At 39.7% G+C, this 26,475-nt stretch overlaps 1 protein-coding gene across 2 annotated transcripts in view; it reads right to left on the bottom strand.

The window, feature by feature from the left end:
• Nucleotides 1-2,632: 2,632 nt before the first annotated feature.
• Nucleotides 2,633-26,475, bottom strand: part of pmepa1 (prostate transmembrane protein, androgen induced 1) — a 44,789-nt gene continuing 20,946 nt past the window's right edge. The window contains exons 1-5 of one of the 2 annotated variants that reach the window (XM_037765741.1): nucleotides 12,166-12,479; nucleotides 7,696-7,850; nucleotides 5,658-5,711; nucleotides 5,180-5,568; nucleotides 2,633-4,016 (exon numbers count right to left, since the gene is read on the bottom strand). In XM_037765741.1, coding sequence (XP_037621669.1) covers nucleotides 3,716-4,016; nucleotides 5,180-5,568; nucleotides 5,658-5,711; nucleotides 7,696-7,850; nucleotides 12,166-12,223 — 957 coding nt within the window. In that variant the 5' untranslated portion in view covers nucleotides 12,224-12,479 and the 3' untranslated portion in view covers nucleotides 2,633-3,715. Of the gene's footprint in view, nucleotides 4,017-5,179; nucleotides 5,569-5,657; nucleotides 5,712-7,695; nucleotides 7,851-12,165; nucleotides 12,480-26,475 lie in introns of those variants that run through there. The other variant, XM_037765732.1, reaches the window with a different exon arrangement.

Genomic DNA, 26,475 nt, shown 5'->3' with positions numbered 1-26,475 from the left:
GAAAGGAAGAGAGTTATCTAACAGGCTCATAATCTCATTTCAAGGTCAAAGGTGATTCGTACTTTGACTGATTCACTCATCGCTCCTTTAGCTGCTTTGGGTCAAGAGATTAATTTCTTTATATATATATATATCGTGATTTTTTTTTTTTCAAGTGCTCGTCATTAAATTAAAACGCGCCGACACGGCAGATCAGCACAGGAACAAAAAGGAGAACGAGAGACGGTAAACAAGACAGAAGGAAGGTGAATCACAAAGAAATGACTTTTGATTATATGTCTTTTTTTTTGTATCACAGAAGTTTAAGGCAGGAATCATATAACTAAACACCCACTCTTCATCTGAGTTCAATCTGTATTTCCAGAATCCTCAAAGATCCAATCTAGATACAAATTATTCTGTGTGTTGCACGACAGAAACGATTTTTAACGTCATTTCTGGTTACCATCTTAGTTTGGATTAAGAAACAACTTGGGAAACAAGTTATTAATCATTTTTATAGCACAGCAGACTAAATATTTTTTATCCGTGGATCGCTGGAGACCCTTAAAGTTTCTGGAAATAACTTCAAACCAGTGGCAAAGTGCTGTTAAAGAATCACCAGGAATTTATTTGTCAGAAAATCGTATGCTTAGCTCCGGCCTTAAACACCTGTGATTCATCTGAGAAGGAAAGAAAAAGACAAAGGATTTAAGGATTCACCAGATTATAAAATGTCTTTTTTTTTGGCCTATTCACTCTCTCCTCTCAAAGCAAAGAGATTTGGCTGCGGTTTGGTTCGGTCCCCGTGGAGGGCGCTGTTGCATAAAGACTGGACACTAAAGAGGTTCCTCCCAACACAAAATAGCAACTAAAAGACTAAAAGCTACAAGCGTCTACACGTTCTGATCTTCTACTGTTCGACCTTTAGCTCCACACTCGTAACGAGACGACAAAAGACGAGTTGCTTTCAACACTCGTGTCACTTTTCAACACTTCGGTGTGTCTAATTTGCGACAACTCGTCTCGTGCTGCGTTCAACGCACAAAGAGTTCTGCTCCAACAAGAGGTAAAAATAAAAAATAATTCAGTTTAAAAGTCTGTCATTACTCCTTCTGGTTATCGAACTTTAATAGTTTTATGGTGCCGACAGATGTGTGTGAGCAGTAGAGCTGCAACGATTAGTCGATAGAAAGAAAAACAACTGCCAACTGTTTTGATAATCGATTAATGGTTAGTGATTTTTTAATTCAAAAATGTCAGAAAATGCCTCTCAAATATGAAAATGCCGTTCTTTTCTGTATTCTATATCATATTAAACTGAATATCTTTAGGTTTTGGACAATACAAGACATTTAAAGTCAACATCTTGGATGTGTTTTCACTATTTTCTGACATTTTATAGACCAAACGATTAATCGATAATCAAGAAAATAATGGTTACTTGCAGCCCTCGTGCTCAGCACAGAGTATTGAAACTGTCTGGTCACATTCATGATCTTATTTACTTCTTCTTTGATGAGATAGTTCCTGATTTAAATAAAAGTTTTACCAATTATTATTTTATTTAACTAAAGTTCTGCTTGTCTAAAGAACATTTAACATTTGAGAAATTAAAAGAAGATTTCTGCAGATATCTAAAATGTCGTTGCCGGTACTGAAACTGTGTTACTGGTAAACGACACCCAGCCCAGACTTCAGAAGGATGAATCGATGGTTCCAGGTTATAATTAGTTTTCCAGTTGAAGGATGGTTAAAGTTTTTGGAGCACAACTCTTTGCATCTTTTACCAGTGTGTCTCTAAAGGTTGGGGAGTCTAAGCTAGAATATTAAAGGGTTCTATCGTACGTTTAAAAGTTTTATCGGCTGCCGCTGGCTGACAGAAGATTGTTGTCTCGTTCCTGGTGCAGTAAAGTGCTCAGAGATGCTGCAACAGTGATGGACTCACCAGAGGGGGGGCTGTGTGAGTGTTGAAAGATGCACATTTAATGCGTGCATGTATATGTGTGAGCGGCCACAGCGGTGCACAGTCAGCGTATCACTCATTGAGGGGCCTGTAGGGCGACATGGCTTCCTTCCTCACTACAGAGGAGACGTTAGGTGTCACTGTCTCTCTCTCTCTTTTCACCCGATGAACAAAAATAAAAGAACACACAGCGGGATTTAAAAACTAGCTCTACTCTACCGTTACATTACACATTGTCGTGATTAGTTCGGACGTTTGTTCGCTGTGACAAAAAGTCCGATCAACGTGAGCGAACTCGACAGCCAGCTTTGGGATTGGCTAACGATTCGACCAATCGGATGAGAGAGCGCTACGAGCAGAGTTTCTGATTGGGCCCACAGGTTTGAATGCTGACTCGTTGTCGGCTCGCGGGACTCGGACATTTGCATAAGCGAGGGATTTATTTCTTTTTTTATATCAATGGTACAGTAACGGTGGATCCGAGTCCGTCGGGCCGACGTCAGATTCTCCCCCCTGATATGTTATCGTGATACTGGCCGCTGTGCACCGCGTTGTTCCGACCCTCTAATGAGTCCCCCTAGGGTTTTTTTTTCTCCATCTGTTCATGCCTCAATAGACAGAGCTCCTTCACAATAAAAGTCTCTCTCACACGTTCCATCTGCGCATACTAAAAAAATAGTGCAATTCTTTTCAGCATTTATATAAATAACTCTAAATTCGTGCTTTTAAGTTCGCTCTCGGTTTGCATACATGCGTGTGTGTGTACTCATAATACATGTATGTAGCAAAAGATGAAAGTTGGCACCCCAACACATTAATGATGTTTCTTTTTTCTAAAACTAGACAACATGTAAAAACACAAATCTATCAAGTTTAGAAAAGATACCCCCTACTTTCTGTTTTCTCTCTCATCAATCATATTGCGGATTTCTTTCTTTTTCTGTGGTGAACAGTCTTGTGCAAACCTTCTTTAGAAAACATCAAATCAAAAAAAAAAAGGATTTTTAGCGACAACTCCTGCACCGGTTGGTCGTTATAAGGCAGAACGTTTAGCTCGAGGACTTTCAGCACTGTGCTACGACCGAGCTAACGCTAACTAAACCTAAACTCTACCGTGCCAACATGTCCCAGTGATACAGCTAAAGCCGGGTGCAGGAGTCACTGCCAACGTTGGTTACTGTGCAGTCGTGAATAAATGGAGTCAAAGCAGCGAGGGGGGGGAGTATCACTAGAAAACAAAAACCTGGAAGTACCAAGAAGATTGCAACGTTTCGCCATTTGCCTGGATAGAAAGATTTTTTTTGTAAGCGCGAAAAAGACGAACAAACAAACACAAAAAGTTGTATAGAAACAAACAGAACAAGTAAATATTTATAATGAATGATCAGTCTGGTGGAGGAGGGACGAGGGAAGAAGGAGCCTTCCCTTTGTGCACCTCCTGCCCTTCATCATCATCATCTGAAGCGCTCCTCACACAGGAAATAAGAAGCGGCGGAACAGGAAGTACCAAATGTTCTCCTGCGACTGTGCTCTGCAGGAGTGATCCAGGTGTTCTTACCTAACGTGAAGCGTCCCCGTCCTAGCCCGATCCAGGAAAACTGTGAAACTGACCACGTGTCTTCTAACTAGCGTGAACCAGCCCTTAAACCGTTTAAACATTCACCAGGTTGTTCCTCATTGTGCTACTGACCGCTTCCCAAGCGGCGAGCAGACAAAATCCTGGCTTTTCTCCCCCCCTCCCCGCAGGCTAGGAATGAGGAGGCAGTACTGTCACACCTGCTGGGGCTTCTGGGATTTCTCCTTCGTATTCCTGGCGTTCCTGTTGTCCACGCTTCCTTGCTGCTGAGGCGGAGGTCGGAGCAGGCCGTGTATGAACAAGGACGGCGGCGCTTGCGAGGACGACACCGTCCGATGGTTGTGGGACGTCGGGTGGTAGTAGTGGCCGATCACCTCGCTGTAGGTCGGGGGAGCTCCTTCTACTCGAGAGCCTTGCTTCTGGTGGCGGGACGACGCCTCCTGGGCTCCGAGCACGCTGACGCCAGAGTGGACGCTAGGAGGAGGGGCCTGCAGACTGGACGCAAAACAACACGGGTCATAAATAAAACCGATGGGAGGACAAATAAACAACTGTAGAGGCAGAAGAATGAGGAACAGGCAGACTGTAACGCTGTGTTCACACTACGAGCGACACCGCAACAGGCTACAAGTCATTTTCAACGGAAGCCGGTGACATGGTGACTCTTGTTGTCGCATGACGGGCGTGGCGCACTGCGAATAAAGTTGAGCTGGTCTCAACACTCAACACTTCAGCGGAGACTCTGCGACAATGTAGCAGGCCACGCTGACCGTTTTGTTGCTTTTGCCGCTGGTACTGTGAACATAGCTTTAGGGTTACAAAGAAAAGTAGGGCTGAAGCATCCAGATGTTTGAACACTGTTCCAACACGGTTTTCATCGCAGGAAATTTTCCAGGAACCCAGGAACCATTTTAGGAACCATACTTGACATTTTTTCCAATGGAACCAATGTTTAAATTTAGTTCTTAGCTCTAAAAAAGTGTGGGGCCTTCTAATGAAACCTGGAACTACTGACGATTGCCTTTGCGGGCGGCTACAACTTGCGTACGGCTTCATTCACACAGTAAACAAGCACCGCTTGAATCAATATCAGGATGAGGAACGGACACTTCTTGTCATGTTTACTGACGTTAAAGGGATAGTACGGGTGTTTTGAAGGGGGTTGTATGAGTTCCTCATCCATAGTAGGTGTATTACTCACAGGGTTGGCTCTAGCCCTTTTGGTGCCCTATGCAAAATTTGGATTTTGGTGTTTTTTGAGAGGGTGACCAGCGCCCCCCAGAAAGTGGCACCCAAGGCGACTATAAACAGTATAGGTACGTTTCACTTTCAGTTCAGTTCGCCATCGGTGAATATTCTAAATACAGCGTACACTTAAACTGATATAATCTTTTTTTTAGGTGAGCCTTTCTTTTAAGTGGCTGAAATATGTTTGTGTGCCGTCCCCGTCCACAACACTGTACTGCTTTGTTCCGGTGCCAGTACTGGGGGCACACCGACCATCATCTACTCTAAGTAATACACCTACTATGGATAAGGACCTCATACAACCCCACTTCAAAACACCCGAACTACTACATCAAGAACATTGTTATAAATACTGGAGTTCGACCCAGTGTGTCTATAAACAGTGAGATGAAGACATAGACAACAGTTACCTGGCGTGCAGACAGGAGCTGGATGGGTGGATGGGGTGCGAGTCGAACACGGTTCGGTTGGGCGGCGCTCTGACCGACTCGCGGTTCAGCTCCATCTGTTGCTCCGGGTCTCGGAGCTGCAGGGTGCAGGGGCCCTGGTAGGGCGGCGGCTCCTCCCCGTCCGACAGGCAGATGGTGGGGGGGAGATCGATGAGGCTCTGGGGCAGGTAGGGATATGTCGGCTGGAAGCGACTCGGAGCGTACGTGTGCTGGAAGCGCTGGGACTGGAGCGGAGGCAGGGACTGGGACTGGGACTGGGACTGGGACTGGGACTGGGCGTGCTGGGGCTCCCGCTGTAGGTAGGACGAGGGAACCCCTCTGTCTGGAGGGCGAGGGTTGTACACCTGGTGCTGTGGCGAGGAATGACATCACATTAGTCACACTGTATGACATTAAACTGAGCTGTTATACACTCAGTTCTAAATGTTACTCGACTCACCTCAGTTAGACCAGCGTTGGTCCCCGTTCCCTCAGAAGACCACAGACTTCCCTCCTGAGAGACAGAGAGCATCTATTGAGTCATTCCACTCTGATTTAAACCCATTTACCTAAAGAGTCACATGTATATTTAGTACTATTTATACCTGTCTTCCATTCTTGTGCTTTGGCAGCAAATACTGTATTTTATTCCATGTAAATAAAGCTCATTTAAATAAAACTGATAATAACAGCATACTATACAGTTCTATATATGCTATTAAGTCTCTACTATACACTCCTGTTGATACTTATTTTAGAAGTTAGTATTTCAAAAATATATTTATTGAACCTTTTTGTTGTCATTATGTTTCATAATGACAGAAAGTATGAGCCAACCAACAGACATATATATATATCAGGTCTTCAAAATGATACCATTTTAAAACTGTACAGTAAATGATATATTACAAGGGTTAATATCTTGTTTTAAAAGCTGTCGAATAAGCTGCGTCAATACAGATCTAACTCTATGTTTATTTTCTGTTGTATGTTGCACGGTGTCAGTCAAAACTATGTTTTAAAATTAAGCAATTTTAGTGTGACGTTTATATTATTAAGCACCCTTCTTTGTGTCGCCACTGCATAAAGCAGCATATTTGTCCACTCCCAGAGAAGAGTATTAAATACTGGACAAATCTCCCTTTAAGGTACATTTAGAACAGATAAAAAATATGCGATTAATTTGAGATTAATCATGATTAACTATTAATCACAAAAATACAAACATGTTTAGATTTTGTGTACATGAAGTTCTGTTGTTTTTTTATGGTTTGATGAACGTTTTGTCCACTAGAGGGCTCCGCTGCTGTTCAACAAACATTTAAAATGTCCTCACATTGTCATAAAGTCTTTATGTCTCAGTGAATCATGTAGCTCTTACTGCAGCATCTTTTTTTTTTGCAAATCTTGTGACATATTGCCCGTGTAATGTAGATTAACAAAGTTACACAGTGAACACACACTGTTGTGGAAATAATCTGATATCAGTTGTGTCTCGATGCCTCGCAGTAAGACGACAAAAGCAGCTCTAAAAACGTCTGGAAGGAACTTTAGTTGCAGGTGTTTTGTTCTCTGACTGACTGACTGTATGTGTGTCAGTGTGTCTGTCTGCTAATCCAAATTAACTGGGACAATGACTCCCCTGAGCTTATCAGCTCTATCTATCTGTGTGTGTGTGTGTGTGTATGTGTGTGTGTGTGCTTCATCCTTTACTCATATCTTACTTGTAGACTGGAGCCACACACACATCAGTGATTCAGTAGCAGGTGATTCAGGAAGCACAAGTGAAGTCATATGTTTGGAGAAGCTGCAAGTGTAAGTCAGCGTATGTGTGTGTGTGTGTGTGTGTGTGTGTGTGTGTGTGTGTGTGTCTTGAAATAGTAGTTGCGAGCCGCTGCGGCCCTTTAATGAAGGAATGAGTCAGTGTGTTAGCGTTAGCCTGCAGCGGTGTTTAATCACTGTGATCACATGGAGTCACTCAGCGCTCCTCAAACTCTGCTTTTCTTCTGATTCTATCTCTCGTTAACAACTGTAGGACGTCTGATGTTTTCACTGAGGCATGTCAAGTTATTTTATATGTTTCTATAGTGATATTTCAGATAGGGCTGTCAATCGATTCAAATATTTAATCGTGATTAATCACACCAACTGTTCAAAATGTACCTTAGAGGGAGATTTATCAAGTATTTAATACTCTTATCAACATGGGAGTGGACAAATATGCTGCTTTGTGCAAAATGTATGTATATATTTATTATTGGAAATCAATTATCAACACAAAACAATGACAGATATTGTCCAGAAACCCTCACAGGTACTGCATTTAGCATAAAAAATATACTCAAATCATAACATGGCAAACTGCAGCCCAACAGGCAACAACAGCTGTCATTTACCTGATCAATTCATTGTTTATGTATATTTCTGATCAGATATGTGAGAGTATATGTGAGGATAAATGACATTTTATTTACATCTGTCACAAACGTTTGACTCACATTGGCCAACGGCAGGTGTCTCCTGCGTGCGGGGGCGTGTCTGGAGAGGAGGGAGCGAGCTGATAGGCGGTAGTGGTTCAGCAGACAAGTGATGACCACCACCATCACCATCATCACCACCACGATCACCAGGATCTGGACGAACTCCAGCTGGGCTGCAACGACATAACAGAGATAAACATCAGGATCGGCTCGCTCGGCGTGGTTAGTCCTACTAACTACTCAGATAAAAATAATAATAACCCCGATGATGTCATAGTGATGTCATCAGGGTTATGGACTACACTACAGATTTTTAAACACAGGACCGGGCATGGAATTTGCAAAACATGGGTATTTCCCAGGCAGGGGGAGCCTAGTGAAAAAGGCTGTATCCAGTTGCATTATGGGAAGTGTAGGATGTTGGATCTTGACTCATACTTGACAGACTAAAGGTCAGAATATCTTGTACAGTGCAAAGCAAAAACACTTCATTCATTATATATATATATATATATATATATATATAGCTCACTGCTTTTAAAATATAAGGCAGTAAAACACTTGTGTGTAACTTTTCTTTCTTAACCTGAAATAATAAACTTTAACAAAATGCTTAATTGCCTTTGTGCATACAATAAAAATACACGCAATGTCCTATATGTACAATATAAATGTTTTAGAATAATAATTAATATAAAGAAACAGAACAAAAATCAGATGAAAATGAAGGAAAACCACTTCAGATAAATCATTAAATAAAAAAAAAAACGATTACGCACTGTGACACCTTATTTACAGTATGTGTTTTACAAAAAATGTCACAGGTCAAATCTCACATGTATAAACACATTGTACATATGTGTATATGTATGTATGTATGTATGTATATGTATGAGTTTTCACTTCTGCTGTATTTTTTTATGCTTGACATGACACATTCACCTGAAGCAATATACTGTCACACAAGACTGAAAAGAGAGAGAAATAAAAGCATAATCTATAAATGAATATTACTCTTTTCACATTTGTATTAAAACCCGTCAAACGACGTAGGGAAAATTGTTCATATGTGAGCAAAAATCAATTCATCCTTTAGTCTATCTTCATATGACTCGTTGTGTCCGACCAACAGTCCAAATCTCAGATATATTCAAGAAGTAATAATCTCACAGATTTAAATAAATGTCTGTTAAGTCACTACAACAGAAGGAGGTATCACAACGGTGATTGAGGCTGTGGAACATTGATGAAGTATTACAATATCTATATATTTGCAGTATTATGAACTGTGAGTCTGTGGTGACATTCCCAGTAAAAATGCTGTATGGAACTGCGCACACAATTCTGAAAACTTAAAGCTCGTGACTTCGTCCGAAATCGCACACTGTGCACTACAAACTCAACGTGTGTACTATCGTTCAACATACTTTTGTGTATATATAAACAGTAGTATGAATCTTTTCAGACGCACTGAGCTGCAATGTATGTCGTCACTTCCTGAGAGCCTTCTTGCCGGTTAAAATATATATTACGCCTAGCAAAGTGAAATCTTATACTTACAGTTAAATGAATTTATGAACGTTGTTGTTACTGCCGCGTTGCATTATAGGATATTTATGCTGCCGTAGTGTCTAGGAGTGAAATCTTATAACTCTACTAGTTAGAGATTAATTATGTGTTGAGAACTAACACACTTATCGACTTCAGTGTGTTTGGGCGTTTTCATTTGATATAGTGATACAACATTTTTTTTAAATTCAGTTAATAAATAATATAATATATAAATATATTAGGCTACACACTAGCCCTACTGTGACCAGTAATACTTTAACTGTAAGGAGTCATTTCAACAACGAGGTTTGGATGTTTCGGTGTTGTGAGGGAGAGAAAATAAATGTTTTCAGTCCAGACAGAGATGTAGTCCTGATGTAGAGGTCACACAGAGCCAGACGAGAGCAGACAGACACACAGGGATAGCTTTGTTTAGAGGCAGTCTGCTCTGACACCATCCCCCCGCACCCCCACCCCGTCCTCCTGCATCCACCACCCCCACCAACACACACACACACACACACACACACACACACTGAGCACTTTCTCACACTTTTTCCTCTCAGGGAGCAGGCCGAGGTCAGGACCGAGTCAGACAGGAGAGCATAAAGCAGCAGACTGGTTTCCAGACGGTTCACACCAGTTCTCACAGTCTGGTCGTGTGTTGTGTTCCTCTGACCAGCTAACCATTACACAACATGACGAGACACACAGACAGTCAGCTGATTCTGTAACTCTTTCATAACCTTTTTAATGAAGTCAACCTTCAACACGTGATTCTGTTTAGTTCCTCTGAAACCACTTTTAAAAACCAGACCGATGAGACTTCACAACACTGACCAGCTCACACACACACTACGTTAGATACACATTAGATCAATAAAACAGTCAAATATCTCCTTCATAACCTGCACATGATCAACACAAAGACGACAGTTAGTCTCAGTCTGTACGACACAAGTGGGTTAAAGCTATGAATCTTTCTGTGTCACACGATTTGATTCGAAATCGGTTCTGGATTCAGTCCATAAAGGGGCTCATCTGGGATCTACTCGAGGCCACTGCTCACTAATAAAGGCATGAAGAAGATTTCTATAGTCGATTACTCGTTTTTTATGCTTTTTTTCATGCTGAATGACTTATTTCAAGAAACTAATGAGCACATCTCTGGTAAACACCAGATTTAAAGTGGTGTCTTTTGTGCAGAAACTCAACTAATCAACTAAATCAACTAATCGATTAGTCGACTAAATTGTATGTTAGTGTTAGTCGATTAAGAATTTCTTTGGTGAAGGACAGACCTACAGGCAAAAGGTAACATTTATTCATGCTAAACTTGCACAAATAAACATTACATGTTTTTAATATTTCTCAATTCTCAGTGACTTCAACAATAACACAAAAAAAAAAAGAAAAGCTGCCTGTTACATGAATGAAATGTGTCGGCTTCAATTTCTAAGAAACTTGCCATTTTCAAAAATAATTTGTACACAAACTGACAACGTAAAACTGTGTGATTTCTCAACAAATAAACACAATAATGCTCGACACAACTCTGACTTAGTGTGTAGGATTAATGTCCATCAGCAGCAACATCTAGCTTCTTTTTTTACAAATCGATTTTTGGAAGTTGTGAATCGATTTCAGAGTCTTAGAAGATAAGAATCTCGATATTTTCCACCTCGAGTTAAAAACCAGACAATATAACACAACTCCACAGACCAGCTGAATTATTGACAAGTAAATAAACTTTATACCAAAACCAGATCCCCAAAATAAAGGACATCAATCTGTCACAAGAACTAAACCAGCCAAAACATTTAGAGGTTATATACTCGAAGCAGGGAGTGACCAAGATGGACAAAATCCTCCCTCACAGTCTAGTTTTATAACTGGTCATGTCATCAATGAGTTAATAAGTAATTTACTAATGGTTATAGATCAGTTATAAGCCATTCATAAAAACATTTAGGTTGTCATTTAGTGTTCATCCTCCAGCAGGACTCTTGCTTTTTGTTTTTATTAATTACCCCAACTTTTTTTTGACCAGTTAACTTTTGGAAAAGTTGCAGAGAATTTGGTTTATAAACCTGTTTATTAACAACTTACTGAACATTTACAATTGCAGACTTGATGGCTTATTAGCAAGTGAGAAACAAATAAGGTTACCAGCATCATTGTCGAATAAAGGGGATGGATTTTCACTACCTGGCAACCCAAAACAATTCCCCAAAGCCTACAAAGAAGTCTCTAAAATGCTTCTTCTGTCTGACCAACGGTCCAAACCTCAAAGATATCCAGTTTATAGAGATGCAAACCTCACCAAAGAAGCAAATCATCCCGTTTGAGAGGCTGAAACCAGTGAATATTGGCTTTTTTTGCTTCATAAATGACTTACAGCTGGTTTTACTATCAATCAACTAATTGATTGATTGTTTCAGAACAACTCTACTGTCCTAAATAGCAAGCATTTAACCCCCTGAGACCCACAATAGACCCGTTTTAGTCTTAGGGGGGTCTAGGGGGTCTTTAGGGGGAGATAGCAGGTCAACAGTAGATGTTACATAGAAGTGGTGTACACCATCTGAAAGCTGAGAACCTAAATTTACCATTTTTTACCACTCTAAATTTATAAAAATGATCAATTATCCCTCCAAAATACCACGTTAAGACACCAAGACCTTGAGGAACACCATAGAAAAAGCCATGCTGTGATTTGGGATCAAAAACTTTTGACATTTGTAGATTTCTGCAACAATTGCGATTTTTCGGCGATTGGATGGCGAGCGCCTCTGTTGTGTAAACTGCTCAGAAACCCCCTTATCGTCTGTCAATCAACTAATTGATTAAATGCTTCAGAACAACTCTACTGTACTAAACAACATGCATTTAAAGGAAGCGTCCAGTTATCAGAGAGCGAACCGATGAGAAACTCACCACACAGTTGGGTCTGAACACAGTTGTCATGGTTGTGAGTGCCTGACGACGGCTGCATATCTCTCTGCTCTATAAGATCTTCAGTCTCCAGTAGATGTTTGTATTCCTGTGATAATAACCAGATATGTTTCCCCCAAACTAAACAACAAAAATAAAAGAAACTAAAAGGAGTGTTGGGGCTGCAGGTAAACTCCAAACTACATGTCCTGTTGATGCTCCGCCGCCGTGTGCGTCCTCGCCGGGTGACACACACTCTCTGAGCCTCCAACAGGCTTTGTCTGTAACTTTTTCTCACACACACATTCCCACAGTGTCCACACACACAGACACGAAACAGCTGACCGGACCCCCCCACCACCACCACCTCCCTATAGCTGTGAACAAAAGGGGTCAAAGAGAGGGAGGAGGGGAGACAGACAGAGAGAGAGGGGGAGTGGTGGGAGCGTCTGGGAGACACAGATGGGTCAGAGGGACAGACGGAATAATGATGAGATGGGGGAGTAAAAAGGGGGGAGGAGAGTCTCAACCTCTCTACACATATTAAATAATATCAAGGAAGTTAAAGGAAAACTCATCTGATGTAAACTTACCTGCTCAATACTCACAAAAGTAGGAAAATGACCATTTATAGTAACTCTAAAGACATGTGAGTCTGCTGGTTTTATGGACAAAATAGGTCAAATTTTAAAACTAAATATGATTCAAGACCATTAAAGGGATGCTCCACTGAAAAGCCGTTGGGATAATCAACCACTTTACCAATGAATTGACTTGGAAGTAGTGAATGTTGTTGTGCTGTGGAGGAGAGTTTAGTTTAGCGGTCTCCTGGTGAAAGTCTGGTGTTTTTTGAGCCACCCATCCACCCCGACCTACTCCCTATACGCTGCTCTTTATACTTTCTGGTTCACAATTATGTGGATTACATACGAATTGATTTTGTGCTGACCATCACGAAAACAAGGCAAAAGTGAGCATGGCTCACATACCCCCGCTCACTGCTTGACTCCTACTAAAGTAGGGCCAAAGGTTTTGCTCTTTTGGAACTAATGGAACGAGTTCTACTCTGGAAACGAAATTGAAGTCGAGAAAATCACAGCTTTTTGGTCAAAATTTCAAAAATGTTGGGAACCCTGGACTTCTAACCCCCCAAAAGCACAATTAGACCACACTGTCAACCATCAAACCAAATTTGAAGGTCCTAAGTTAAATAGTTTCCAAGTTCTGCTCCGGAAACGAAAGTGTGACACGCAAACGGACGTACGGAAGGACGGACACGCGGAGCGCTATATACCCCCCGACTACGTTGATGCGGGGGTATAAAATGTGAAATTCATGTCCATGTGCACACATCAATTTCGTGACCATTTCACAAACTGCTGTGTGACTTGGCTGCACATTTTCCCCCAAAAACATATCTGCTAGGTTGCAGATAAACCTCCTGTGATCTGCAGGTGATAGAGTTGACAATAAATGACGATAAAACTATCAAATTGTTTAAACATTTTAAATTTATTCCAATTGTTTAACAGACCCTGAATGTTTTTTGTTTGTTTTTATTTAGTTTTGTTTTTTTTATTCATCTTTTCCTTTCCTTACATTTTATTTGTTGTATAATTTATCCTTTATTTTTATATTATTTTTATACTGTAAAATATTTTTGCAGAATTGTAATGAATAATCAGAACATGCGAATATATTGTATTGAACTTTTGAAATAAAATATTAAAAAGTGTTTAGAAAAAAAAAAAAGTTGACGATAAATACTCTGCAGATGATCTGGTGTAACTTTATAGGATCTCTTTTCTTATTATTTCTTATTCAGTTTTTCCAAGTTGTTCCTTCACAGTTTAAGGCAGTATATACATTATATATATTTTAATATGGTGTAGGAATGCATAAAATGTCTAAATTTAAAGTATACGGTGTTAAGCAAATTACCCAAATATTAAGTCCATTCAATCCTGAGCTATTGGACAGAAATAGAGGATTAATTTTCAGAAGGACGAGTCTGTTTGTGGCTGTAATGCAGGAGGGTGAACATGTCGACTATACTGAGTTCATACCCTACAGCAGACAGTCACATGCTCCCACTTCCACTTTTACACTTCCACTTTTAATTTGTGAAGTCTGCGTCTATTTGAAGATTAGATGTTTTAATTACTGAAAGAAAGAAAATCGTCGTCACTATATTTACTGTTAAAACAGAGGAAAGGATGGAGTGAAGGAAGGAAGGACGCTGAGGAGAGACGGGAGGAGACAAGATGAGGAAACATAAACAGACTAAATTAATGAAACGTAAACAGATCACATTCCTCTGCTTATTAAAGAGAACTGTTATTGTAAAAGGCAAACGGGAACACGCCGTGATGCCAGCCTCGCCATCTGTGTGTGTGTGTGTGTGTGTGTGTGTGTGTGTGTGTGTGTGTGTGTCTGCTGACAGCTTGTCAACTTCGTCTTTCAGCCAAAACACTCCCACGACTCTTTTTTCTCTTCCTCTCTCCTTCTTCCTCGTCTGTCTCTCGTCTTGTTTTCCTGACGTTATAACAGATTACATCACCGACGCAACAATTTGATTTGTCATCATGACATTATGAAATGATTATTGTAGTGCGTCCCAAACTTGTTCTATCATCTCCTCCTTTGGAATCCAAAACAATTCCCATCAACACATAAACTGATGTGATTTTATTAATTACGATGCTGTGGCCGAGTTCAGCGTTACGTTGCTTTCTACGTGTGTATTCTTCGTTACTTTGTGTAGATGTAACATATGCCTCTTGCATGTTACATTAGATATACAATTTCAGCTTTCATAAATTGTTACTATAGTTACTTTGAATTTCTTTTACTAATTTTACCTTTATTTGATAATCATTACGTGTACATATTTGTGTTATTTTCATATTTCTATGCAGTTATTTTGTATTTAATATTTAATACTACAGTATCCATGGTAACAATGGAGCTATAAAAGCTCATCACTGGGGGAACGAGTCAGACCGGGTTTGTATCGCAGAGACTGTTTGCTGCCACCGCTATCAGCGGTACAAAGCAAAGTTAACTGGGCTGCTATGAACTGTCTATAGAGATGTAAACAGAAGACAGACCTCCCGTTACATGGAGTAAATGAAAAACAGAAGTTAAACTGACTCTCCTACTTTATCGACGGTGATGTTGAGTGAAAGAAATGCTTCTTCACATTTTGGTTTTCTTTCTCAATACGAAATTCAAAGCATTTCTATTGTCTCCACATGGCTCTCAACATGGCGACGACGGTTTGTAGCTAACGTTGCTAACAGCACTAACAGTGCAAACAGTGCAAAACAAGTGCTGGCAGTGCTGACAGAGCTAACAGTGTTAACCTGGGGGGAACCGGACGGAGGGCGCTACGCGACAACGCCGTCGTCAACACGTTCTCACTCCAAACTCGTCAAATACTGCCAGTTGGTCAGTGCCCCTCGGCATCGGAGACAGACGCACAGGTACCTCTCTGGTGTTACTTTTGGACGGACCAGGGACGGCGTGTCAATATACGCTCGTTACATGCATAGTGTCCTTTCAAAATAAACTTCCGTTTTCACAGGAAGTTTGGTTCATGCAACACAACCACTTAGTTAGGGTTAGGAAACGGTCATGGTTGACGTTAACTTCACTGACTAGGGACTCACGGGACTGACGATACCGACGAGTCACGTAACTAAAGACTGACGTGACAAAATAACGTCAACGTTACTTTTAGTTTCACGCGGGACACAAACAGCGGTCTCCTGGTTGAAAGTCTTGTGATTGTTTTGACCCGTCCACCACAAGAACGGACTGCCGTCGTCTGTAAACCGTTTCAACGGAATTGCATCGCTAGGCAACAGTTTGGGTTCATGTTTACTTCCTGTTAGCTGATGTCATTCACATAAACTGCGACAGGAAATAAACTGGACACATTGTTTAAAACTATGAAATGGTTTATATATTATATATAGATATTTCAACCTGCATTAACTACATTTGTATTTAACAGAGATGTCTTTTCCACTTTAGTCTGAATCCACATTTCCCCCCTGAAATACTGAATCTGCATGAAGATGCTATTATTTTCTTATAAATTACAACATGAACCCATTTTATTACATGATCCACCCAGTTTAAGAGCTTTGATGCTTTCCTTTAATTATTATTATTTCATTAGTTATTGGATCATTAATCACAGAGAGTGACAGGTTTGTTGCAGTTTTGTGGAAATTTAATAAAAACATTTGCTGTTTCCATTCAGCGTCTCCGGTTTGATGAGTCATAAGAAAAAGAAAAATACTTCTTGACTATGTGTGTGTGTGTGTGTGTGTGTGTGTGTGTGTGTGTGTGTGTGCGTGCGTGCAGTAAAAGTCAGCTCCCAAATGGGGAGGTCAACAGGTCAGTCAGCAGACCTCCTCTCCTCCTTTTTCTTGTCCTTTCTTATTTTTCACGCTCTCCCCTTTCTCTCTATCTATTTTCATTTCCCTCCGTTACCTCACTCCTTCCATTCTGCACACTAACAGGGAAATAATCCTCTTATGTTATGTTTCCATGCAGATGTTCGGCACATTGGAAGTGAATTTCCAAAAGAAGGTGCAACAGGATTACATAATAATATCGATACACCAATTCTTTCCACTTTAGCAAAGCGGAAAAACATTTTTAGTTCAGTCTCTATAGTTCAACTCAAAACACAAATAAAGAGGAATGAAAATGTACTTTCTCTTCTTTCTCTCTTCCTCAGCCTTTTCTATCCCTCTCTTTATTCGTCGTCCCTACTTCTCTTCCTTTCAACTTCAGTTTTTTTTTTGGCTTGACAAAATAATTTTCAAAGCAAATGTGTTGTGCAGATGCAGAACGGTGAAAAACATCCTGAAGGCCAAAACATGCTTCAGTGAAGATACACAATAACACGGAGTCATACTGCACTCACGGAGTTCATTTGTGTACATATTTTTACACAAAAATGTGTACAGAAAAATAGAAATATAATACTGAATGCATATTATATGCATTCAGTATTATAAATATATATATATTTATAATAATTCTTTATGAATGCAGGCATTTATTTCAACAGTTACTTTCTTAAACTTTTCTTTTTCTGCAAATGTTTTATTCATTGAAACAGAGTTTCTCTAAAGCTTTTTTCAAAGGGTTCTCTCTACTCTCTATATAAATTAAAATGTTGTATTTACTCATTTTATTTTTGTTTATGATTCATATTTTTGGCTCAAAAGTGTAAGAAAAGCATTCATATCTGTCTTTTAAAACTGGTGCCCATATTCTCAGAAAGGAAATGCAGAGGACATGATGCTGTTTGTTGATATGTTTGTCCTGAACTGTGTAATCAAGCCAAAGACAGTTTTCTGCTTTGTTTCAAACGTTCACTAAACAATGACTTGTTGTTTTTATGGAGAAGACGGTCTAGTGTGGACGTCTCCGCACATTAAAGACAAACAGTCGAAACGATGTAGGTTTTATTTCCTACTAACTGAGACATTTACTGACATTACATGCTGCTGTTGGTTTGGTCACTGAGACTGACTTACCAACTTTAACTCTTTACTCTAGTTATTACGTAGACTGACTGGCCGCGGTAAATTTTGGAGTCTGATATAATATTTTTATGAATAAAAGCCTGAATTGTATCTGTATTTGGTCTCAAAGTTTTACTTCAAACGACCCAAACAATTGGTCACCGTCACCAACTCCCGCTGCAACCGAGTCGACTGTTATCAGGCCATTAAATAGGTCTTATCAGTCCGTTTAAGCACCATGGATGTGGGTCAGTAGGGGCCTACTACGTTGTAAAAGTGAAAGTGAATCTTAAAAGCAACACGTTCTAACATGTTGTAAAACTGAATGAAACAGCACGTTTTGAACAAAAAGCAAAAAAAAAAAAAAAAAAAAAAAGGCTTCTTTGAGTTTAGGCCGAAGAAAACATGGTTAAGTTTAGGGAAAAAATAACTCTCACAAAGACTACTACACGTTGTTGGTTTCACACAGGATGCAAACTCTGGTCTCCTTGATAAAAATCCTGTGTCATATTCTTTTATACCTTCTTTTGGTGATCTACCATATGAATAGATGATAAAACCTACTATTGGGTGTAGTAGGCCCCTATTGACCCACATCTATGGGGCTGATAGCGACTGATAACGCCTATTTAACAGCCTGGCAACAGTCTAATCGGCTGGATTTTGAAACAGTAGCCTTATGCTGTTGTTACTTAGCCTTTCTCAGGCTATTGCACGGTTGAAACACGGTTGAAATTATAGCCCCCCCCCCCCCCCCCCCCCCCTTGTTCAGATGCGGTCCATGCCCGACTTTATGGAGGTACAGCACTAAATACCTGGAATACCTCTTTAACAGCACAAGCTCTTGCTGCGTACAGATTACTGACCTCATCTGACAGGATTTACAGTTCTTTTAACTCGTGCAATTTAGAAAAAAACAACAAAAAAAGACATAAAAACATGTTCACTTCTTGGCTCTGTAGCATGAGAGGGACCACTGATCTGTTCCCTCCCTCTGTGGTGGTGTCTAGACAGGACGAGGCTGTAAGCCTGGCGGGCAGGCAGGCAGACACTCCATGGTTAATCTAAAGCAATTAGCTCATTTGTCATCCGCTGCCTGCCCTCCGTCTATCCTCCTCCTCCTCCTCCTCCTCCTCCTCCTCCTCATGCATTCAGCTAAAGGTCACCGGCGGTCATTGCCGAGTCAGATGGCTCAGAGAGAGCAGACAGACACAGAGAGGGGGGGTCAGGAGAGGAGGAGGAGGATATGAGGGTAGGAGAGAGGAAGGAATAGAGGGGGAGGAAGAAAATATGGTGGGAAGGAAGGAGGGTAAAGGATGGAAAGAAGTAAGGGAGGATGCAGTCGAGGAAGGAGGAAGGAAGGAAGGAAGGATGCTGGAAGTCAGTCAGAATTAGGGCTGCTGAGAGAGAGTCAGTCTATATAAAATGTCATACTAAATGCTGCACAACGATTCATGTCTTTTGCATTCATTTTGAATCCTATGGAGGAAGGAACCTGCCAAAATCCAAAATAAATGAATGAATAAATAAATGACTCGATGAATAAATAAATATGTCATTAAATGTAGAAAAAATAATATCAAAAATAAATGTATTTAATTGATCAAATGTGAATGTGAATTTCTGTTTTAATTTGCTTCTTTATTTATTTATCTTTGTATTAATTCCCTTATATAATTACTCTTGTTTAATTTTTCCTTTTATTTATTTATGCATTTATTTTTATTCATTTTACATGTATTTATTTGTTTTTGCATTTATTTTCTATTTATTAATTTATTTTTGCAATTATTTTTAATTTATTTATTCATTTTTTCACTTATATTTTATTTATTTTATATTTATTTTCAAATGTATGTATTTATGCATTTATTTATGTTTTTATTTCTGCATGATTTTCCTTTGGCATTTCACCCCCTATTTATTTCCTAAAACTTATTTATTTCTGTATTCTTTTCTTTATACATTTCTTTACACATTTCTTTTTACATTTCTTTATGCAAATGAGGGAAAAGGGAACATTTAACAACAGTAAATACGTAAGGAGATTAATACAAAGATAAATAAATAAAGAAGCAAATTAAAACAGAATTATCAATTTATGTCACATTTTTATCAATTAATTAATGGCTACATTTATTTTTTTATATTATTTTCACTACATTTAATGACATTGACTTTTAATTTATTTATCAAGTCATTTATTAATTTATTAACTTATGATAGATTTTGGCAAGTTCCGTCCTCCATAACTGCAAGGAGAGGATGAGACGGGACAGATGTGGCCCATCATGCAGTAGTTTATAATAACGCAGCGCAGTGAGGATACAGTCATTTCATACAGGAGACGATGCAGATAGCAGTCAGCGATGGAGCCGTCAGACTGTTACTGTCACTGAGACTCCAGTCTGCGCTGTAGTTCACTTCACTTAGAAAGAGTTACATAAGTTTTTGTTTGGTGTCTCCACTTGTGTCTATTGCACCAGCCCGACAGAGCTGACTCACCTGGAAGCAGATCTGGAGCAACCTCCAGATCTGCTTCACTGTATAATCAGTTGTGTGTCTGCACCACAGCGTCAGTAATTACAGTTAAATCACAGCAGACTGGAAAGAACGCTCTCCAGGAGGTCTGTCTGACTTTGTTTCACTTGAAAAACTCCCCAAAAAACTTCAGTGTGTTTGTGAGCGACAGAAAAGCTCCGACCTGCTGCGAGTCGCATCACTTTTATGGAAGGATTATAAATAAACTGCACATATTGCAACGTATCCTCATAAGATATCTTACGAAAAGTTATTCCTCATTTTTTCGTTCGTTCTCCTACAAATGTCCAGCAACACAACGTGTCGATTTCCACCTGTTACATGCATACAGTCTTTTCAAAATAAACTTCCATCTTCACAGGCAACTACTTAGTTAGGTTTAGGAAAAGATGGTGGTTTGGGTTAAAATAACTCCAGAAGTGCTGTAACTTAAGTACGGAACTTACGTGACAAATAAATCAACGTTGACTTCAGGTTGACTTTCTGTGTGAAAAAGTTTTTGACCCACCCATCCACCCCGACCTCCTCCTATACGCGCCGTGTGTCGCTCGCTATACTTCCTGGTTCACGATTACGTGGATTAAATACAAATTGATTTCAACATATATGTATACAAACTACAGTGCATTACTTTTCGTAGGTATAGCTACAAACATAGACACAAATTTTCCTTTTTTTGTGACACACAATCTTTAACAAGGTTGCATTTTCATACCATTTTTGGGACTTTTTTTTTAGTTTTTTTTCAGACATTTTTTGGACATTTTTCTGACTTTTTTCGAACACATTTTTAGACTTTTTTGGACTTTTGTTTTAAACTTTTTTTCTGACATTTTCTGATATTTTTATTCCACCTTTTTCTTCGTTTTCCTATGAATGTCCAGCAACACGTGTCAATTTCCACTCGTTACATGCATACAGTTTTAAATCAGCGTTGCAAACGGGACATTAACAGTGGTTAATCCTGGGGGCGAAAGTCCTGTGTTTTATGACCCACCCATCCACCCCAACCTCCTCCCGACGTGGCATTCGCCGCTCTTTATACTTCCTGGTTCATAATTACGTGGATTATATACAAATCGGTGTATATCTCAGTAAAAAGGGGTAAAATATAAGTATAAAACATTTTCTGTTCTTCTTTTTTATTATGCCTGGTTTTAGGAGTGCTGCAGCCCTCTCAGCGCCTTTATACTTCCTTATATTTATGGAAGGAAGGAATAAATAAAAAAGAACAGAAAATATATGAGAGAAGTAAAGAGAGAAAAGAAATAGTTCCTGAAGCATGGATGGAAATAAGTAGTAAGAAATGATACAGGAAGCCTGGAAGAAAAAAAGACAGTTTACTAAAGGACAGAAGAAAGGAGGAAACAAGGAAAGAGAAAGATTTAAAACATTCATGATGGAAAGAGAAGAAAGGGAGAAGAGGAAGGGGAAAAGGACAGGAAGAGAGAGAGAGAGAGAGAGAGAGAGAGAGAGGTTGCTAATTCCTCCCTCTCTGCTTTCTCAGTCCTGGGATGACTCGACAGTCTGGTAGTCAGAAATAGCTCAGACAGCTGTGTGTGTGTGTGTGTGTGTGTGTGAGAGAGAGAGAGTTATAGGTCATAGGTGCACACTATTTGCTTGCCTGCCAATTTCCATGAGAAAGGCTATAGGGGGTGGAAGTGGGGGGGCCACACACACACACACACACACACACACACACACAAACACAGAGTCCATTGACTTTGGGAGCCGCGGTCACGGTGCAGCCAACAAGTGTGGGAACTTTGGTCCACAAAACTCCCACTACTGGTTTCAACAGTGGGAAAATGGAGAGGTGTGTGTGTGTGTGTGTGTGTGTGTGTGTGTGTGTGTGTGTGTGTGTGTTTGTGTGGTTGTGTTTGTGTGCGGGTGTGTAGTTGTGGGGGTCAATTATCATCCCGTCCTCATGTTTCTATCTGTCTCCTTTCTGATTCTCATCTTTCTATCTCCGCTCTGGTTTTCTTCACACTGTCTACGTTTACATGCACAACATATTCCACTTTCTGCTCTTATTCTGAATAGTTCCTACTAATCTGTCTACATGTTTAATGAAAATGAATATTCCACTAATATTCACGTTTACATGCAGCCGTGCATACTCCGACTAACGTAACCGGTGGCGAACACGGCCTCCCTCTTTTATTCCTTCTTGAAAAGGTTGGCGTTTTGTGATATTTGATCATATCCAAAAACCTGTTGATATCCAAGTCTTTCTTAACGTTTCACAGTAGGTGTGTTTCTCCTTCTTTTCTTTTTTGGGCATCTCTGCAAACTGTCGTCTAGTTGGTTTTTGTTCAACGCACAGAGCTGACTGTAAACAGACAAGCGGCATATTCTGAATGTGCTGTATACACGTCCAAAGAATGCTCCTAAAACCTGAATAATATCAGCAGATCACACACGTTTTCATCTGAAAATACTGCATTCAGAATGAGGCCTAATTCAGAATATCCAAACAGAATCTGATGTTTACATGACCCGTATGCACAGACACGATGCAGCAGGAATGGGAGAACTACAGTCCTTTATCACAGTAAATGTTACGTAAACTGTCTGGAAAATGAACTGTGAAATTATTTATAGATAAAACAAGCAAGTGGAAATTATTTTTTTTTGTTTAAATCACAGTGATTTAAAAATCACAACGTAGACGTTATGAGGTTCAAACATTTTAGTAAGTGGACCTCTTTGAGTTTTAACCCCGAGACCCACAATAGAGCCATTTTAGTATTTTTTAGGGGGGTACAGGGGGACTTTAGAGGGAGATAGCAGGTCAACAGTAGATGTCACATAGAAGTGGTGAACAACATCTGAAAGCTAGGAACCTGAACATTAATCTGAGATGCTGCTCAGCACTGTGTGTCAAGTTGTTCTAGACATTAATCAGAAATAAACATGAACTAATTAAAATAAATTGTGAAAGTGTATAAAGGTTTAGAACATGATGATAGAAGTATATGATGGTCATCCCCATGCTCTATTATATCTCATAAGTTGTTGCAGCAATTTTTTGGTTGATACCATTTGTTACACAGATTTGGTGATACATTTTACAATATTTTACCACTGGAGAATTGATAAAAATGATCAATAATCCCTCTAAAATACCACATTAAGACACCAAGACCTTGAGGAACACCATAGAAAAAGCCATGCTGTGATTTGGGATCAAAAACTTTTGACATTTGGAGATTTCTGCAAAGAATTTCATTTTTCGGCGATTGGATGGCGAGCACTTGTGTTGTGTAAACTGCTCAGAAACCCCCTTATTGTCAGTCAAGCTAGTAAAGCCGTCCATCCTCTGAATGCTCTAGGTCTCTAGTTTGTGGCTGTAAAGATTCATGTGGCTGTGATTATCATAGAGGTCACCACAGGTCATTTTATACAGGGAGGTCAAGGTTTTTTAAAGAAATGGTCTCACTACAATGAAATGTCTCCTATGGGGACTAACATCATCACACATGAATACAGTTGGGCTCATTGGAGTTTGCATTTTTGGAAGATTTTTCCTAACTGTGGAGCATCTTTTAGCCTTCTTCCTGAAATGCTAGCATTACCAATGGATTCCTTTGTTTTTTTCTAGTTTCATGTGAGATCTGTAGTTTCACTCCAGCTCTAAAACTGAACCTGATAGAGCCTCTGAAAGACAGTAAAGTCGGTCTCAGGGGGTCAAATGAGAACTAGAAGCTCTTTGGATCTGCTTTAAAAAGTGTTCTATAAACAAAGTTAATTATTATTAGTATTATTAGATACCAAGAAGAGAGTGTTGAGTTTTAAATCTAAGAGTTTAAATGCTTTTAAAAATAACCACAAACAGCAGTCTGGCTGTAGCTTTAAAAGAATAAGGAATAAAACAACTCAAATTTAAATAGAAGTCTGGTTGAGCCGACATCAGACACACGGAGACAAAACACAGACAAAAGCAAACGACACACCGAGCGCTGTAATGGTCATTAATGTTAACAAGGGAAACAGTGAGAGGATGTAAAGTCCAACACACACACACACACACACACACACTCACACTGTGTACTAGCTGACCTGCAGAGCATTCTGTCTGAAACGTATGAAAATCAAACCTCATTATCAGCTGCTTGTCTGGCTCTCTGTGCTGTGCTGTGCTGTGTGTGTGTGTGTGTGTGTGTGTGTGTGTGTGTGATGCTCATTAGAATTCTAGCCAGAAGGAGCTAGACTACCCCTGTCGTCTCGCACCCCCGCACACACACACACACACACACACACACACACACACACACACACACACACTCTGTTCATTTGAATGTGAAAGAGAGAGGGAAGTCAGACAGTCGCAGAGGGCAGGTCACATGCAGACGGCTGTGTGTGTGTGTGTGTGTGTGTGTGTGTGTGTGTGTGCGTGTGGGTGTGTGTGTGTTTGTGGTGGCTGTGATCCAATGTGATACTAGACATAATAATCATTAACAGTCTGCAGTGGTGTGCACACACATTCACAGTACACCAGGTTAGTAATACAAGTTATTGGTTAAATCCCTGCTGCTGTCTGCAGTGCCACATACTGCCACAGTGCCCTTGAGCCAAGGTGTCTAAATTAGTGATTAATGGTATGATTGTCCATAGTTAATCGCAATTAATCGCACATTTTCTATCCATTCAAAATGTACCTTAAAGGGAGATTTGTCAAGTATTTAATACTCTTATCAACATGTGAGTGGACAAATATGCTGCTTTATGCAAATGCATGTATATATGTATTATTGGAAATCAATTAACAACAATGAGAAATATTGTCCAGAAACCCTCACAGGTACTGCATTTAGCATAAAGAAGATGCGTGATCTGTGAAGGGGAGACTCGTGGGTACCCATAGAACCCATTTACATTCACATATCTGGAGGTCAGAGGTCAAGGGACCCCGTTGAAAATGGACATGACAGCTTTTCCTCGCTAAAATTTAGTGTAAGTTTGGAGCGTTATGTAGCCTCCTTCACGACAAGCTAGTATGACATGGTTGGTACCAATGGATTCTTTAGGTTTTTTCTAGTTTCATATGATACCAGTATTTATATTAAAACTGAACCCGCTAAAACCTAAAAATCACAAGTTGCATTAATGCGTTAAAGAAATTAGTGGCGTTAAAACGAATTTGCATTAGTGCGTTATTATCATGTTAACTTTGACAGCCCTAATAATGATAAATGCTTTCTAATAAATCAGTACACAACATTTCCTTTGCAATCATCTGCAACTAAGGATTATTTTCATAATTGATTCATCATTTTGGGCTATAAATCATCACAAAAAAAAGAGATTCAGTTTACTGTAACGTCAGACAAGGAAAAGCAGAACATTCTCCAATTTCAGGAACTGGAAACATCAAATTTTGTAGAGAAGATCATCAAAATATTTAATTTTCTGTCATCCTTTCCTTTCATGTGCTGACTAGATTTTTGTTTGTTGTGTTAAAGACTCTGGACTTTGGGCTGATTGGTTTATTGAACCCCTGGTTGTTGTTTAATCTTGTTCACTGTAATTCAATTAAACTGGTTTCCAGCATCTGACCCCTTTTTTTTTTTAGAAAACTCTACATTTACTTTAATCTGTGCGTCCACATCGACGGTTAAATCTGTGAAGAACTGTTAAACAGCAACAGAAAAACAGAAGTAAAGACACAATATTCTGAAACCATCATCCCAAAACTCAGTTCATAGTTGAAGGTCTGAATCTGACTCATAACGTCCACCAGGAATGAGTATTAATAAGACACAGGTTAGACACCTTTTTTCCATTTCATCTTCTTCATGAGAGCATTAAGGGTGTTTCAGCCGTTTCAATCATTGAGTCTAAAACATATTCAAGGACGAACCTGTGTGTTGGATGAAGTGTGAGATCAAGCATGAGGGTAAATGTGTGTGTGAGCCAGACATGATGTCCCTGTCCAAACAGTGTTTTTCTGCCAAACCAAAACCAGCTCAGCCGGTCCTTACACACACATACACACACACACACACACACACACACCTGGCTAGACACAACAATGTCTGGATGCTTTGAATGTCGGACCCTGTGTGTGTGTGTGTGTTTGTGTGTGTGGGAAAAATCAATTCCACATTAATAAACAATGGTAATGAATAGAAAGCACATCTCGCTGCAGTTTATGTGAATGCTGAAAACAGGTCGACATTATGAATAATGCTGATGTGTTACATCATGGACGTCCACAGTG

Source organism: Sebastes umbrosus, chromosome 1 (genome assembly GCF_015220745.1).
Source record: "Sebastes umbrosus isolate fSebUmb1 chromosome 1, fSebUmb1.pri, whole genome shotgun sequence".
Taxonomy (NCBI): domain Eukaryota; kingdom Metazoa; phylum Chordata; class Actinopteri; order Perciformes; family Sebastidae; genus Sebastes; species Sebastes umbrosus.
The sequence above is the reverse complement of the archived record's forward strand: the minus strand, read 5'-3'. Positions and strand labels throughout refer to the sequence as shown.